The following is a 15,946-nucleotide window of genomic DNA, read 5'->3' as shown; positions in this document are numbered from 1 at the left end:
ACAGAAATGAAAACCACCTCCCCTTGGATTTAAGAAGGAAGGAGAAAGTCCTAGTGACTCAAGAGAATATCCAGATTTCAGTAGAATCTGTGGGACTTCCACTGGGAACACAGATGACAGATTAACAAACTTCTTAAAATTACTTTATTCAAATGGAATCAAGTACCTAGCTTAAGAAATGTACCCCACCCGGCCAGGCACGGTGGCTCTTGCCTGTAATCCTAGCACTTTGGGAGGCCAAGGCAGGCCGATCACCTGAGGTCAGGAGTTTGAGACCAGCCTGGCCAACATGGTGAAACCCTGTCTCTACAAAAATACAAAAATTAGCCAGGCATGGTGGCAGGCGCCTGTAGTCCCAGCTACTTAGGAGGCTGAGATAGGAGAATCGCTTGAACCTGGGAGGTAGAGGTTGCAGTGAGCCAAGATCACATCATTGCACTCCTTCCTGGAGACAGAGCGAGACTGCTTCTCAAAAAACAAAGAAAAGATAAAAGAAATAAACTCAGATGACCTTCAGTATTGGAGGTGTATTGTAAGGTTCAAGGGTACGGGAGGTAGCCCCAAGCATCATTTCCTCACTAGCCACATCGTTACTAGGGGTCACCACAGGTTAAACTGAGATGTCAAGAGGCCTCATGAGGAAGTAGAAAAATAGCTTAACATTTTGTGGAATACAACCTGATCTCAAATTATCTGATCTCTTTGTTGTAGCTGCTATATCCTCACCCCACGAGAGTGATAATGGAGGGAGTTACCACTGTCGCAACTCCTGAGAGATAGGCTTGGAAACCCGAGAGAACAGGCTCAGACCCCATGTGGGCTGTTGGGAGATCAGTTTGGCCCCACAGGTTAGGGACAGGCTCAGATAGGCTGAGTAGAGGCTCAACTCTTGAAGCAGGAGGTCCTCTGAGAAGGAGAGTGGTTGATAGAGTCTGGTCACGGACTCTATTTGTGTTTGGTGTTTGTTTGTTTGTTTATTTTATTTTTTTTAGAGACGGGTTTCTCCATGTTGGTCAGGCTGGTCTCGAACTCCTGACCTCAGGTGATCCGCTCGCCTAGGCCTCCCAAAGTGCTGGGATTACAGGTGTGAGCCACTGCTTGTTTGGTTGGTTTTTTTGTTTTTAAATCAACTTTCACAATGCTCTTGATTCCTGGGTTCTTCAAGAGAGATGGCAAATATTGTGCTTCAGGCTGTCTCTGAAGCAAACAGCTGAAGATGGGCTGGAATGCAGGTGGCTAGCTGGCCCGAACCAGCTTTGCCAAGGTGTCCCCAGGGAGGGGCCTTCTGGGGTGAAGGGCGGGCCGTGGCTCAAGCCGCTCTGCTGTCCTCAGAGGCTTCTGATTTGCCCTGATTCTGTCCTCTGCCTGCAGACTCAAACACCATTACAAAAGGCAAAAGGAGGGACACAGCAGGTCACAGTCCCCCTTTCCACTGGAGCAGAGCTGGGCTTTGTCTTTAAGGCTGCTCCCCCTCCCACACAGGAAGCTGCATTTAGCTGCCAGGCCCCACTGGCTTGCTCAGAGCCCACACTCCCCAGCAGAGCAGCCTCTGCTGTCACAGAGCCTGTGCTGTCACAGAGCGCCCCACTGTCCTGCCCTGCCTGTCTCCGATAGGTGCTGCAACCAGTAGGAACGCTTCCTATGAGGTCACATCATCTTGTGCGGGCAGCAGCCAACCTGGGGTCTGCCTTGTCACCTTTCCGCTTTCTTGTCTTCTCTGCCATCTAGGGACCCACACGGCTACGAACACTGCTTGCTAGTGCAGGGGAGCTAGCTCCCCTGGAGGCAACTCCTAGTGTCTCTCAGGTAGACAGTTCTAGAACGTTCTCAATGCTTCTCAGAGGACCCTGCAGAACTGAGCCTCTATTGCTTAATGGAGTGACCTCAGTTAACACTCTCTTCAGCAGCTTTTCCTCCCGGTCTTACTCTCCCTACTGCCCTACTCCTGCTTCCTGATATCATCTCCCAGATAAACTACCTGCCCTCAAGGCCTTGTCTCAGGCTCTGCTTTAGAAAAAAACCCAAATTGAAACATCACCCCTGCTCAGGTTCTAGCCAGAGGTGGTCTGATGGCCTCAGCCAAGTGTCTATGTGTGCCCAGCTCTAGGTAAACAACTCAAGCTGCCCCATAAAGGGGACAGCTGCTGTCCCACTCCTGCCGATGTTAGCCTGTGGATCTGCAAGTCCAGCCTTACTAGAAATCCAGACTTTAATAGGAAATCCTCTTTTTTCAACACAATTATTATTTTTCTACAGATGGAGTCTCCCTATGTTGCCCAGGCTGATCTCAATTCCTGGGTTCAAGTGATCCTCTCACCTCAGCTTCCCACAGTGTTGGGATTGCAGGCATGAGCCACCATGCCCAGCCCCTCTTATTTTTAGTTATCAACTAAATCAAAATTTACTTTTGTTTTTGTTTTTTGAGACAAAGTTTCGCTCTTGTTACCCAGGCTGGAGTGCAATGGCCCGATTTCGGCTCACCGCAACCTCCGCCTCCTGGGTTCAGGCAATTCTCCTGCCTCAGCCTCCTGAGTAGCTGGGATTACAGGCAAATGCCACCATGCCCAGCTAATTTTTTTGTATTTTTAGTAGAGACGGGGTTTCACCATGTTGACCAGGATGGTCTCGATCTCTTGACCTCGTGATCCACCCGCCTCGGCCTCCCAAAGTGCTGGGATTACAGGCGTGAGTCACCGCGCTCGGCCCTAAATCAAAATTTAAAACACTGCATAGCCCCAGCACATCTGTTGACCAGATCAGGCCCATGAGCGGCCCACTCGTGTCAGCTGGTGTAGAATATGGTATCAATCCCACAAACCGTGGAGGAGGAAGAAGACAAACCGGCTAAAGCCGTGGCGTAGCAGACTGGGTGAGGGAGTAAAGAAACAAGCTCCCGGCTGGGCGCGATGCTCACGCCTGTAATCCCAGCACTTTGGGAGGTCCAGCTGGGTGGATCACGAGGTCAGGCATTCGAGACCAGCCTGACCAACATGATGAAACCCCGTCTCTACTAAAAATACAAAAATTAGCCAGGCATGCTGGCACGTGCCCGTAGTCACAGCTACGGGGCAGGCTGAGGCAGGAGAATCACTTGAACCTGGGAGGTGGAGGTTGCAGTGAGCCGAGATGACACCACTGCACTCCAGCCTGGGCTACAGAGCGAGACTCCATCTCTAAAAAAAAAAGAGCCGGAGCCCTCACCTCAGATGACACATCAGCGCTGATATAGACAAACATGGGCCCAGTTCTCAACCACGTGACCGCAACCTCCCAACCTCAGGAGGCAAATGCTATTTTTATTATTCTCACTTTACAGGTGAGGAAACCGAGCTTTCAGAGGTTAAGGGATAGAGCTGGGATTCAAAAAGAGTTACCTCTTCACTATTTACATATATTTTACAGTTACCCTGGTTGTAACCGTTGACTCCAGAAAAAGGAGCAGGGACCCGGGCTTCTAATTTTGGATATACTTATGAGAATCTCTTTGCCTCATCGTTCAGATAAATCTCCAAGAGTGTAAGTTTTTAATAGAAAACAGCCAATAAAGTCAGAAAGAACAGTAAATTGGAAAATCCTCATTATGCAATCCCTAATGAATTACCCGATCAAAGCTGGGTAGATCACAATTTAAGTGAAAGGCCATTGGGAACTTGACAAAATAATCAGGTCACTCCTTACGTGATGCAAAAGCAAGTACTTGCCAGCTTCTCTAAGTGACTTACAGGGACATCCACAAAATACAATGTCAGAATCTTGTTTGGATTCTGTTTCAGACAAATCAACAAGACATAATCTTGGCTGGGCGTGGTGGCTCAAGCCTGTAATCCCAGCACTTTGGGGGGCCGAGGCGGGTGGATCACGAGGTCAAGAGATCGAGACCATCCTGGTCAACATGGTGAAACCCCGTCTCTACTAAAAATACAAAAAATTAGCTGGGCGTGGTGGCGCGTGCCTGTAGTCCCAGCTACTCAGGAGGCTGAGGCAGGAGAATTGCCTGAACCCAGGAGGCGGAGGTTGCGGTGAGCCGAGATGGCGCCATTGCACTCCAGCCTGGGTAACAAGAGCGAAACTCCGCCTCCAAAAAAAAAAAAAAAAAGACATAATCTGATAACTGAGGAAATTAAACACCATCTATTATCAGATGGTATTAGGTAGTAATTAGGAATCACTATTCATTTTGTTGGCAATGATCAGTGCTGTCATTACATACCTTACAGTTAAGTCCTCATAGCTTTTCTGGAAAACCAAATAGAATACTTATTACATGAAAACTTCTATACCTCCATATCAATATTTTATAGAAAAGTAAGCTTTATTTCAAAGCAATCTGAAAACAGCAGTCGGGGGACCACATTTACAGACTGCTAGGAAGGAGTGCACAGTTACATGTCCATTTAGCAAGGTCTCAGGTCAGGAGTCTCACCAATTCCTGCCCAATACCTACTCAGTTTTCTCTTCAGGTTGAAACTAAACAGTAGACTCAAACATCCCAGTGATGTCTTTGTTATCCAAACTTGCTCCAAGTTCAGGAAACAGGACACCCGGGCTCAACTTATTGAGGGATTCACTTAATTATTTTAAAAAAAATGAACAGTAAGCTCACCATGAAAAGAAAAAAAAATTTACATTGAGAATAGAGTTAAGTCAGTAGCTTTCTTCACATTTTCACATTTTTTGAAAGAGCCACAGAGGTTTCATTCATGTTTTAACCAGTTAAGTTGGTAAAGATCCTGTCTCTATTTTGTAAGAGATGGATTACACTTAATTACTCCTCACGACAGCCAACTGGAAGATTATTCCATTGCTTTTGAAAGATTATTCCATTGCTTTTGAAGTACCGGTTGGGCTGGCATCTGCGATGGTAGCCAAATAAATGAGATTTCTATGTAACACATGCTGGTACCTATGGGCAAAAAACAGGCAATAATCAGAAGCTTGTTTTTACTGACCATGAACAAAAAACTGGAAAATAATTTACCCGCTCTAGTGGAATGGCTCATCCACTGATCAGATGATTCCATGTTATCAACCTTCTGGTTAAACATATTTAAGGAAAATCTAATCAGATTCTCACCCATTTTCATTGATCACTTTCACAGCTACCTCTCTAAGCCAAGCCACCATCATTTCTTGCTTGGACTACTGCAGTAGCCACCCAGTCTCCCTGATCTACCTTCACATGCCTACTTTATCCTCCACACAACAGCCTGAGAGAGCATTGTACAATTTAAATCAAGATCATGTTATATCTCTATTTAAAACCTTCCAAAGGCTCCCATCTGATTCAGAGTAAAGGCGAGGCATTCTTGTGTCCTAACAAGGCCCTACATGACTGAGGCCTCCAGTTCTCCTCTGATCTCCTCTCTGATGGCTATACCTTTGTTCACTGAATACTGGCCACAGTGGCCTCCTTGCTGTGACTTGAAAATATCCAGCACACTCCTACTAGGGAGCTTTCCTTCTGATGCTGTCTCTGCCTTACTGATTATCTCACTGCCTTACCACTACACAGCTGGCTCCCTTACCTCCGGTCTCTCCGCAGATATCACCTTATGAGACATATCATGTATAAAATAGCACTCCTCCCCCCACTTACTCTGCTTTACCCTTATTCAAAGCACCTATTGTTATGTTCCTAATTATACATTTCCTTACATATTCTTGAGTCTAGAATGTCAGCTCCATGAGTGTGGAGCTGGTATCTGTTTTACTATGGATTTCCCAGTGTCTGAAACAGCGCCTGATACTAGGAGTATGGTTGTCTCATGGTATCCACAGGGAATTGGCTCCAGGACAACTCCCTGCCTGCCTTAGATACTGAAATCCAAGGATGCTCAGGCTCAAGTACCTTATGTAAAATGGCACAGTATTTGTATATAACCCACACACATCTCCCTTATCATATACTTCATTTTTATATTGATTGATTGAGAGGGATTCTTGCTTTGTCTTCCAGGCTAGAGTGTGGTGGTGTCATCTTGGCTCACTGCAACCTCCGCCTCCAAGGTTAAAGCAATTCTCCTACATTGGCCTCCCTAGTAGCTGAGATTATAGGCACATGCCACCACACCTGGCTAATTTTTGTATTTTTCGTAGAAACGGGGTTTGGCCATGTTGGCCAGGCTGGCCTTGAACTCCTGGCCTCAGATGATCTGCCCGCCTTGGCCACCCAAAGGCATAGGATTACAGGCATGAGCCACCACACCTGGCTCATATACTTTAAATAATCTCTAGATTACTTATAATACTTAATACAATTTAAATGCCATATAAATGTTATACTGTGTTGTGTTTTATCGTTGTATTGCTATTTTTTTTTGTTTTGTGTTCCCCAGTATTTTTGATATGCAATGTGGAACACATGGATATAGAGGGCCAACTGTACATATAAAATGTTTGTTTGACAACGTCAAGAAGGGACAAAACATTTTCATGATCAACGTAAGCTTACAGGGCATAGAGTTCTTAACCCAGAAAGATAAATCAGACAAGAGGTGAGAAAGCATAGTCTGCGCAATGTGGAAAAACCCCACTAGGAGATTTTGACAACTTTTTTACCCTTGGGTTGGGAATGACTGTACCAAATGAAACGTTTTGCAACCATTTTTCATATAGAAAAAGAAGAAGGTGTTTACTGTAAACTTTTAAAAATCAAATTACCAAATGCAAGAGTCAGATGAAAAGATTTACCCAAAAATCGATATCTCTACTGTTCTATTGAGGTATTCACTGACGGACTGTAGGTAATTTTTCTAGGAGGTAGGGATTGTGAAACATTTCTTTAATAACAATGAAATAGGCCGGGCGCGGTGGCTCAAGCCTGTAATCCCAGCACTTTGGGAGGCCGAGGCCGGTGGATCACGAGGTCGAGAGATCGAGACCATCCTGGTCAACATGGTGAAACCCTGTCTCTACTAAAAATACTAAAAATTAGCTGGGCATGGTGGCATGTGCCTGTAATCCCAGCTACTCAGGAGGCTGAGGCAGGAGAATTGCCTGAACCCAGGAGGCGGAGGTTGCGGTGAGCCGAGATCGCGCCATTGCCCTCCAGCCTGGGCAACAAGAGCGAAACTCCGTCTCAAAAAACAACAACAACAACAACAAAACAACAATGAAATACTATATTTTTCTTTTCTTTTCTATTCTTTTTTTTTTTTTTTTGAGACGGAGTTTCACTCTTGTTGCCCAGGCTGGAGGGCAATGGCGCGATCTCGGCTCACCGCAACCTCCGCCTCCTGGGTTCAAGCAACTCAACTGCCTCAGCCTCCCGAGTAGCTGGGACTACAGGCGTGCGCCACCATGCCCAGCTAATTTTTGTATTTTTAGCAGAGACGGGGTTTCACCATGGTCTCGATTTCTTGACCTTGTGATCCACCCGCCTCGGCCTCCCAAAGTGCTGGAATTTACAGGCGTGAGCCACCGCGCCCGACCTGAAATAATGTATTTTTCTATAAGAAATGGGCATGGTGGCTCACGCCTGTAATACCAGCACTTTGGGAGGCCGAGGCGGGAGGATCATCTGAGGTCAGGAGTTTGAGACCAGTCTGGCTAACACGGCGAAACCCCGTCTCTACTAAAAACACAAAAATTAGCTGGGTGTGGTGGTGGGCGCCTGTAGTCCCAGCTACTCGGGAGGCTGAGGCACGAGAATTGCTTGAACCTGGGAGACAGACAGAGGTTGCTTTGAGCCGAGATCACTCCAGCCTGGGCAACAGAAGGAGACTCTGCCCCAAAAAGGAAAGAAAGAAATGGGCAAAATTCCTGGACTAGATAGATTTGGACAAGAAACTCAGACTCTATTTCCTCTTATGTTGGTACCTGCTTATGGAGTGCACTGAATTATTATGCAGAATATACCTTTGGCCTCACTTGGAAATTCCTTGTCTGTGTGTGTGTCACTAACAGACTGTAAGCAAGTTAGAAATGTGAGCGAGCTTAGCAAACGGTCTGACCCTTTCACTTCACAAAAAAAGGATGAGGCCGGGATCTAGGATGGGACAGGGGCCGTGGCTCTGATCTCCCGAGCCCAGGGTTCTGCGTGCTGCTGTCATCAGCCGGCATCGCTCTGAGAATAACCCGCGTTCGGAAGGAGCCACGCCAGACTCCAGGCCCCGCAGCGAGCTCCTCGTGCGGTCCCGGGCGGGCTGGCAAACTCTCGGGGCCTCTCTGTCTTCCGGCGAAAGAGGCGCTCGGCCGCGATCAGCCGCCCCCGGCTCCCGGCTCGGGCCCGCGCCTCAACACGCGGCTTCCCGCCCCCCGCAGGCCGGGCGCCGGGCGGGGACACTTACTGGACGCACTCGCCGGCCCGGCCCTTGTTCTGATACTCCACAATGCAGCGGATCAGCTGGTCGTTCTCCTCCAGGAGCTGCAAGGCCAGCGAGAGAAGGGCAGTGAGACCCCGGCCGGGCCGTCCTGCCCGCGGCCCTGCGCGCCCGCTCCCGGCTCCTTCCCGACGCCCGCGCGATGCTCACCCGCTGGATCGTCTCTTGGTTGACTTCCGCCTTGCCCCGCAGCCAGTCGGGCACGAAGGCCACCGACATCCCGAGGAGGCTCCGGAACCACCGACCCCCGGGCTTCTCCACCGGAGCCAATCAGCACCTCAGACAGAACACGTCCGGCGCGGGGGCCCATGATTGGTGGGGATGGGGGCGGGGGCCATGCTCTCGACGTTGATTGGATGCTTCCGTCTACAGGGCGGGGAACGTTGATTGGATGCTTCCGTCTATAGGGCGGGGAACAGAAGGGACGTCGTTTGTCATTGGACGCGCAAGAGCGATACCCTGCGCCTTCCCCGGGCCCCGCCCCCAGGACGCCAGCCGTTTGCGCATCCTTTGCGCTTGCGCAGTCTGGGGAGCCGAACGTTGGGCGGTGGACCTGTGTGCCCGGCGTCGTCATCTCCAGCATCAGGCTGTGGATGCCGAGTTTATCTGCAGGAGCAGCTTACTCGGCGTCACACGGCGTGTCTGCATCCCAGATGCATGGCTTCGGATCCGCCGCCCTCTCGACCTCACTCCGGTGCCTCCGGGCCTGTGTCTGGAGCCTGTCTCCTGCCAGGCCAAACCTGCAGGGCCGGGAAAACTCTTCGCTTTACTCTTTGCTGAAGGAGAAATTCGCGTTTTCCCGCATAGCCTACACGTATCTGGGGCAGTAATAATGCTTTTTAGGTTGACATCCCTAAAAAGCACAGGCATTTTCTCCATTTTACAGATGAGGAAACAGGTTAAGTAACGTGTCCAAGCTCCCGTGGCAAAGCCAGTCTCTGGATACCGGCAGTCTGGCTCTAGAACGCCCACCCTTGGCCGGGCGCAGTGGCTCACGCTTGTAATCCCAGCACTTTGGAGGCCGAGGCGGGCGGATCGCCTGAGCTCGGGAGTTCAAGACCAGCCTGACCAACACAGTGAAACCCCATCTTAAAAAAAAAAAAAAAAGAGAAAGAACTCCCACCCTTAACAACCCACACACATACTGCAAAAGTGGTTTGCTTCAGGATGCGAGGAAGCTGGACACACCCCCGCCACACGGTTAGTCCTGGTGACCGCTACAACAGAGCTGGTTGTAGTCGTCTAGACCAGCGGTCCCTAGCCTTTTTGGCACCAGGAACCGGTTTCGTGGAAGACAAATTGTCTTCCACGTCGGTGGGGATGGTTTTGGTACGAAACTGTTTTACTTCACATCTGCAGGCATTAGATTCTTATTAGGAGCAGGCAACCTAGAGCTCTGCGAAGTGCGTGCACAAGAGGGTTCACGCTGCTGTGAGAATCTAACGCCCCTGCTGATCGGACGGAGTGGAATGCTCGGCTGTAATGCTCCTGCGCTCTCTGCTCCCTAGCCATCCCTGGTGGATGTGGTAACAAGATTCGTTTTCCATGAAGTGAACAGCCGCCACTTCATTTAGGAGGGAGATCTTGGGAGCCTGCCCTCCCAAAAAGGGGAGCTCCCTAGAGCTTTATTTCCCCGAGTAATGGCCCTGACCCTTAGCAAGGTCATCGGCTTTGCTGGGCTTTCTCTCTACAATTCCTTTATTCAAACCTGTGAAAAGGCAGCTTTCATCCCATTTCACAGAAAGGTAAACCCGGTGAAAGAAGTGAGGTAACACCTGAGCTGGGGTGGATTCAGGGCTTGCTGGTTAGTAAGCCTGCACTGTTAACTCCACAGCAGGCTTCCTCCTCTGGAAAATCCCCCAAAGCTTTCAGAGAAACAGAGTGGGCAGAAAAAAAACCATCAGGAGCTTTTTGATGGGATGCAGGTCTTGCTTAGTTCTAATCAGCTCTATTCCTGTTTAGACAAGTGAGGAATGACAGTAACATGAGATGGCCCAGACAACAATCCTCCTGCCTCTGAAAGCTTGCCTGGGATTATGGGCATGAGCCACCATGCCAGGCTCATCTTTTTGTTCATAAAGTTTAAGTGACTTGCTTACAAATCTTATGCAAAATTTCATGTAACTTAGGTAATACTATATAACATAATGCTACATATGGTACGTATATAGACACACAAAGATCTGTCCTGGGTATTGTTTTTAAGTATCTCATCTCTGGACTTTATGACTCTGAAATGGTGGGAACTGGGACATACATGTTTGAGGAATAAAGTGAAGCGTTTTGTGTTATTGTTGTTGTTGCTTTTTTTTTTTTTTTTTTTTTTTTTTTTTTTTTTTTTTGAGATAGAGTTCCATTCTTGTTGCCCAGGCTGGAGTGCAATGGTGCAGTCTCAGCTCACTGCAGCCTCCATCTCCTGGGTTCAAGCAATTCTCCTGCGTCAGCCTCCCAAGTAGCTGGGATTACAGGCATGCACCACCACGCTCAGCTAATTTTGTATTTTTAGTAGACACGGGGTTTCATCTTGTTGGTCAAGCTGGTCTTGAACTCCTGACCTCAGGTGATCCACCTGCCTTGGGCTCCCAAAGTGCTGAGACTACTGGTGTGAGCCACCAAGACTGGCCTAAAGCGAAGGTTTTGGGTGAAGTTTACATAAGGATTTGATTTTTTTTAAACATCATTAAAGTTTCTATCAGGTAGAACAATAATGAGATGGTGTAAGGTGAGGCAGGTATAGGGGACCACCGTGTTCCAACATACAGGGAAAGCCCTCCAGAAGAAAAGGTTATCAAGGCGATATAAATGCAGGGTGGAGTTTAAGCAGGACGCAGGTGTCCAGATTCTGGACTCTCCTAGGAGCAATGGGAGCCATGGATGGTTTTAGGGAGAAGAATGATGAAGCCTGAGAGGCATTCAGAATTTTATTGGCTGTAACATGGTGAAAGTCAGGGAAGATGGCCAAATGAGAAACAAAAAGAACAGTGACAGGGCTGCTACAAGCATGCAGGCCAGAGACAGTGGGAGCAATGAGAAAACGTGTGCATTGGAAAGACAACAGAAGTAGACTTGGCAGGTGTTAGTGATTGAGTGCGGAGGGAAAGAAAAAGGGAATTAGGGATGCCTTCTGGGGTTCTAGCTTAAGCAACTGAGAAACTGGTGATTCCACTTATGTGCTGGGGGAAACAGCAATGGAGGAGGGGCTTACAGAGTGCCACATAAAGTGGCTTCAAGATTTCAACAGTAAATCTTGGCAAACTGCGTCAGGCCTCTGGGGAGGCAAATTAAGCCTTCAAGTTCCAGCTGCAGAGTGACCTTGACTCTGTTACAGTGCATAAGATGCTCAAGGACTTAAAACCCCTTTTGTAGCATCACAAAGTAACCAGACTTGTAGGCTCCTTGTGAGACTCACTTCCTCCAGATTGCCTTAAATGCAATCTGTAGATAATAACCGCATGCTTCTGCTTTTCAAAGAAACTCACAAAGCCACTAGCAATCTTCAGAATGACCCGCCAGTTCCAGTTCACCGAAGAATGCTCCACCATCGCACCACTCCCTCCCACCATCACCTCACCTTCACCCCCGCATCTGCTGACTGCTCAAAGTGGTTGTAAACAATAAATACTCTGGGGAACCTAAGCTCAGGGCCTTCACTACCTCCATTACAAGTGATGGTCCCCTGGTCCCACTTTCATTCTTAATCTTTTTCTCATTCCTTTGTTGCCACTGAATTCGGGGTACCCATGGGTGGGGTGTGGGAGCTTATTCCTTACATTATGGAGGCAGGGAACAGTGGGGAGATGCTGGAATGGAAATGAAAGGTGATAAATTCAGTTGTGGAAATGTACAGTGTGAGGAGGTGATGTCAAATGATGTTCAGGTTTGTGGCTGTTTGGGGCTGAAACTCAGGGACAAGAGCTAGGCAGGAGATACAGCTTTGAGAAAACACTTGTAGAAACTGACTGGAACTATGTAGTGGATAAGACTGCCTAAGGAGAATGTGATAGTTTCTCTTACGGCAGAGAAAAAGAAGCTGCAATGGAGACTGAGGAGAGAAAGAGACTAGAGATATAGGAAGAAGAAAACCAGGAGGTGGCGGTTATGCCAATTTTTTTTTTTTTTTTTTTTTTTTTTAAATAGCGACTGAAAAGGACAGACGGGACAGCAATGACAAATGCTGTTCAAAAGTCAAGGAAGGGCCGGGCACAGTGGCTCATGCCTGTAATCCCAGCACTTTGGGAGGCTGAGGCAGATCACTTGAGGTCAGGAGTTCGAGACCAGCCTGGCTAACATGATGAAACCCCGTCTCTACTAAAAATACGAAAATTAGCTAGGCGTGGTGGCATAGGAGGCTGAAGCTGGAGAATCACTTGAACCCAAGAGGTGAAGGTTGCAGTCAGCCTCGGCGCCATCGCCAGCCTGGGTAACAGAGCAAGACTGTCTCAAAAAACAAAAAACAAAAAACAAACAAACAAACAAAAAAACCCAGGAAGATAAAGACTAGGTCTTTGATGCCTTTGATGAGGGCATGTTCAGTGATGTGGTGAAGCAGATATCAGAACTGCTGGGGACTGAGAAATGACGAAAGGTGAAGGTAAAGCAATGGAGTGTTGAAATATGGACCACTTTTTCCATAAGGTTTGGTTGTAAAGGGGAGAAGGGAAAGAAGGTGGTGGCTGGAAGGAGAGAAGTTGTCAGGAGCTGAGGGATATCACTTAGATGGTTGCTCTTTCTTCAGTAAAGGAGGTTCCAGAGAAAGCAGGGTGCAGGCCAGGGAGGGGGCTGAAGAATCGGAGATCTGGGGAGCATGCCGGATATTTGGAAGCTGATTTTGGGGGAGAGCTGGAGAGAGAGCTGCCTTGGCAAATAGGACTGCTGAAGGGTATTGAGGTCCTAGTTGAGGTTGACAATGTGTGCAACACTGATCTGTGTGGTTGTGAGATTTTGTCCAGTGGCACTTGGAGCCAAGAAGCAGATTCTGAGAAGACAGAAGCCACTGAGAAGACCTGGGAGCCACTGGTACAAGTCTTGGAGTCCAAAGGCTCAATATTTGCTAAATGAATAAATGGACGAATTCCACTACCTAATCTCCTGGAGTTCAGAGATTTGGGTGTCCCAGCTCCAGAAGAGAGAATTTGCCTTTCCTCTGCCTTTTTGTTCTATCTGCCCATATGGGATAAGGACAGATCTTCCTTACTCAGTTTATTGATTCAAATGCCAATATCTTCTGGGAACACACTCATAGACTTACCCAGAAATAATGTTCCCCCAGCCATCTGAGTATTCCTTAATCTAGTCATGTTGACACCTAAAACTAATCATTGCAACATCCTAACCAAAAGTCTCAAAGATGCCTCAGATTCAACTTGGCAAAGCTGGAGCTCACGATCAATCTTCTCTCCTCTTCCAGTGTTCTCCGTATCTGTGCATTCCTCCACCAGCCACCCATTCATTCGGCTGAACAGGGGCATCATGCTGGAAGGTACTTCACTGCCCCTTCACATCCAGCTCGTCACCAAGTCCTGTGGATGTTGCTCCTGCATTTCTCTGCAGCCTGCTTAGATCTCTTTCTCTTTACTCTCACCCCAGTCCACACTCCAGTTCCATTCTCCCTTGCCCAGATGACCGCACCAGATCCCAGGCCAGTCCCACCATAGCTTTGAGACTTCTCCATTTTGATATGTACTCTGGCGGTTAAAGTGGGTTTATAAAATGCAACTGTGATCAGTGTTGCGTGGTCCTCAACTTGCCACTATGGCCATAAGACCACACGGTCCGGCGCCTTCTCTTCGCTCTAGCGGATCTCACTCCACTCCTTTACTCTCTAAGCTCTGAGTGTCTTTTCTTTATGCGGTAGAATGTACACAACCATTTTTTAAGTGTGCAGATCTGTGGCACACAACGTGGTACACTCGCGTTGTGTGATCATCACTACTCTCCATTTTCAGAACGGTTTCATCTTTTCCAGCCGAAATCCGTAGCTATTCAGCACTGAGTCTGAGCTCCCCCACCTCGGGGCTCCCTCCAGGAAGCGCTGCTGCCTTCCACAGGGTTCCCAGATGCATGCTGGTGTCTCCCCTTTGCCCGTCGGCCTCCTGCGAGTCCCACAGCAGCCCCGCAGCGCCTGTGAATTCCCCCAAAGCCCTGTGCCTCCTCCTTGGAGGGCAGCTTGTGTGCACACGGGGGTCCGGTTGTTGGCAGGGTGCCCCCTCCCCTCGTCTCCCGACGCCGTGTTCCCACAGCCCTCGGCGCACAGCAGGCGCCCAGTCCTCGCCGGAGGAAGAGGCGCACGGACTCTGCCGCCTCCTGTCCTTGCGGCCGGCCCTCCGTCTCCGGCTGCCTCCGCCCCGGCCTGGGGCGTGTCCCGACTCGGACTTTGTCGCCCGGTCCAGGCTGGCAGCGGGTCGTGCTCCGCAGCTCTCCCGTCTCGGGCCTCCCGCCCCGGGCGCGTCGCTCTGTCGCGCGGAGCCTCCCCGCCTCCCGCCGTCAGTCCGGTCACCACCCCGGCAGGAGTCGGGCTCAGACCGCGAAGCGTCCTCTCGCCGCCGGACGCGAGACCTCAGACCGCCGCGGTGAGAGCGGGAGGCGGGAGGACCGCGGGGAGGCGCGCGCCGCGGCCACGCCCAGGATCCGTCGGGGTCGCAGCCCACGTCGGGGTCGCAGCCCCCTAAGTACCCACACTTTCGCGCCTCCGCCGGGCCCGGGCCGTGCAGGCGCGCCGGGATTGGCCGGTTTGGGTACGGGCGTCGCCTAGCAGCAGCCAATGGGGACTCACGGCTCGCGCACGCGCACCGCCGCCTACCTGCGCCGGGGCTGCCGGTGACCTGGGCCGGGGCCGCCCGGTCGGCTGAGGTTGCCGAGGAGACGGCGGGTAGCGGGCGGGCGCCGACTTCCGAAGGCCGCCGTCGGGGCGAGGTGAGGGCGGGCGGGCGGAGGCGGGGCCGCCGCCCGGGAGCCGAGAGCAGGCGGGGTCGGGTGTGGCACGGGGCGGTCCCAGAGGTGGAGGCGGCGCAGGGCCCGCCCCGCCTTCAGGCCCGGCCTCGTCGCGGGGCTTCCCTCGGGGCTCCCCGGAGGCCTCCGTCCTCCTCCTCCCGCCGGCCTCTCCCCGGGCCCTGGGGCCACCAAGGCGCGCGCCGGCAGGAGCCCTGGGCCGGCGGACGGGGAGCGAGGAAGGGGGCGGCTGTGTGCGACCGTCGGGGCGTTCCGGGACGGCCGGGGCTCCCCGCAGGTTCGCACGCAGACCCCGGAGTCGGGAGGAGAACGCCCTCGGGGGGAAGGCTGGGTTCGCGGCCGTCGGAGCCACGGGAGACTCTTGCCACGGGTGGAAAGTAATTGGTGAAATCTGTGACATGGTCAGAAGAAAACCGACAGATGGGGTAATAGTTAACTACAATTTGCAGAAAAGAGTTGATCCTGCTAAAGATAATTTTAGTAAAATGAGAAATGGAAGCAATTGGAAATGGTTTAACGTTGCTAGATAGAACTAAATAAACACAGTTTCCTCTGGAAAGTACATTTAGGACAATGTGTTTAATAGTTCTGATTGAAGTGTTTGTATTTGCAACAGAAGCCCTCTTGGAGTCTCAGTGTTTTTTGTTGTTAGAATAGCTTAGAAGTCAACTACATTC

At 50.1% G+C, this 15,946-nt stretch overlaps 2 protein-coding genes across 6 annotated transcripts in view; one reads left to right on the top strand and one right to left on the bottom strand.

Moving 5' to 3' along the window:
• Positions 1–4,287: 4,287 nt before the first annotated feature.
• SS18L2 (SS18 like 2) lies at positions 4,288–8,633 on the bottom strand. Its single transcript, XM_003930866.4, has 3 exons — positions 8,472–8,633; positions 8,289–8,365; positions 4,288–4,903 (listed from the first exon to the last, which is right to left on the bottom strand). Exons 1-3 carry the CDS (start codon positions 8,538–8,540, stop codon positions 4,816–4,818), a joined length of 234 nt encoding a protein of 77 aa, XP_003930915.1. The 5' UTR covers positions 8,541–8,633; the 3' UTR covers positions 4,288–4,815.
• A 6,146-nt stretch (positions 8,634–14,779) lies between these two features.
• Positions 14,780–15,946, top strand: part of SEC22C (SEC22 homolog C, vesicle trafficking protein) — a 32,349-nt gene continuing 31,182 nt past the window's right edge. For 2 of the 5 annotated variants that reach the window (XM_039461925.2, XM_039461924.2), the window contains exon 1: positions 15,100–15,233. The gene's annotated coding sequence lies outside the window, so the exon portion shown is untranslated. Of the gene's footprint in view, positions 14,891–15,099; positions 15,234–15,351; positions 15,695–15,946 lie in introns of those variants that run through there. The other 3 variants (XM_010341446.3, XM_010341447.3, XM_010341445.3) reach the window with 3 other exon arrangements.

The sequence above is a fragment of the Saimiri boliviensis genome, chromosome 9, assembly GCF_048565385.1.
Source record: "Saimiri boliviensis isolate mSaiBol1 chromosome 9, mSaiBol1.pri, whole genome shotgun sequence".
NCBI lineage: Eukaryota > Metazoa > Chordata > Mammalia > Primates > Cebidae > Saimiri > Saimiri boliviensis.
The sequence above is the reverse complement of the archived record's forward strand: the minus strand, read 5'-3'. Positions and strand labels throughout refer to the sequence as shown.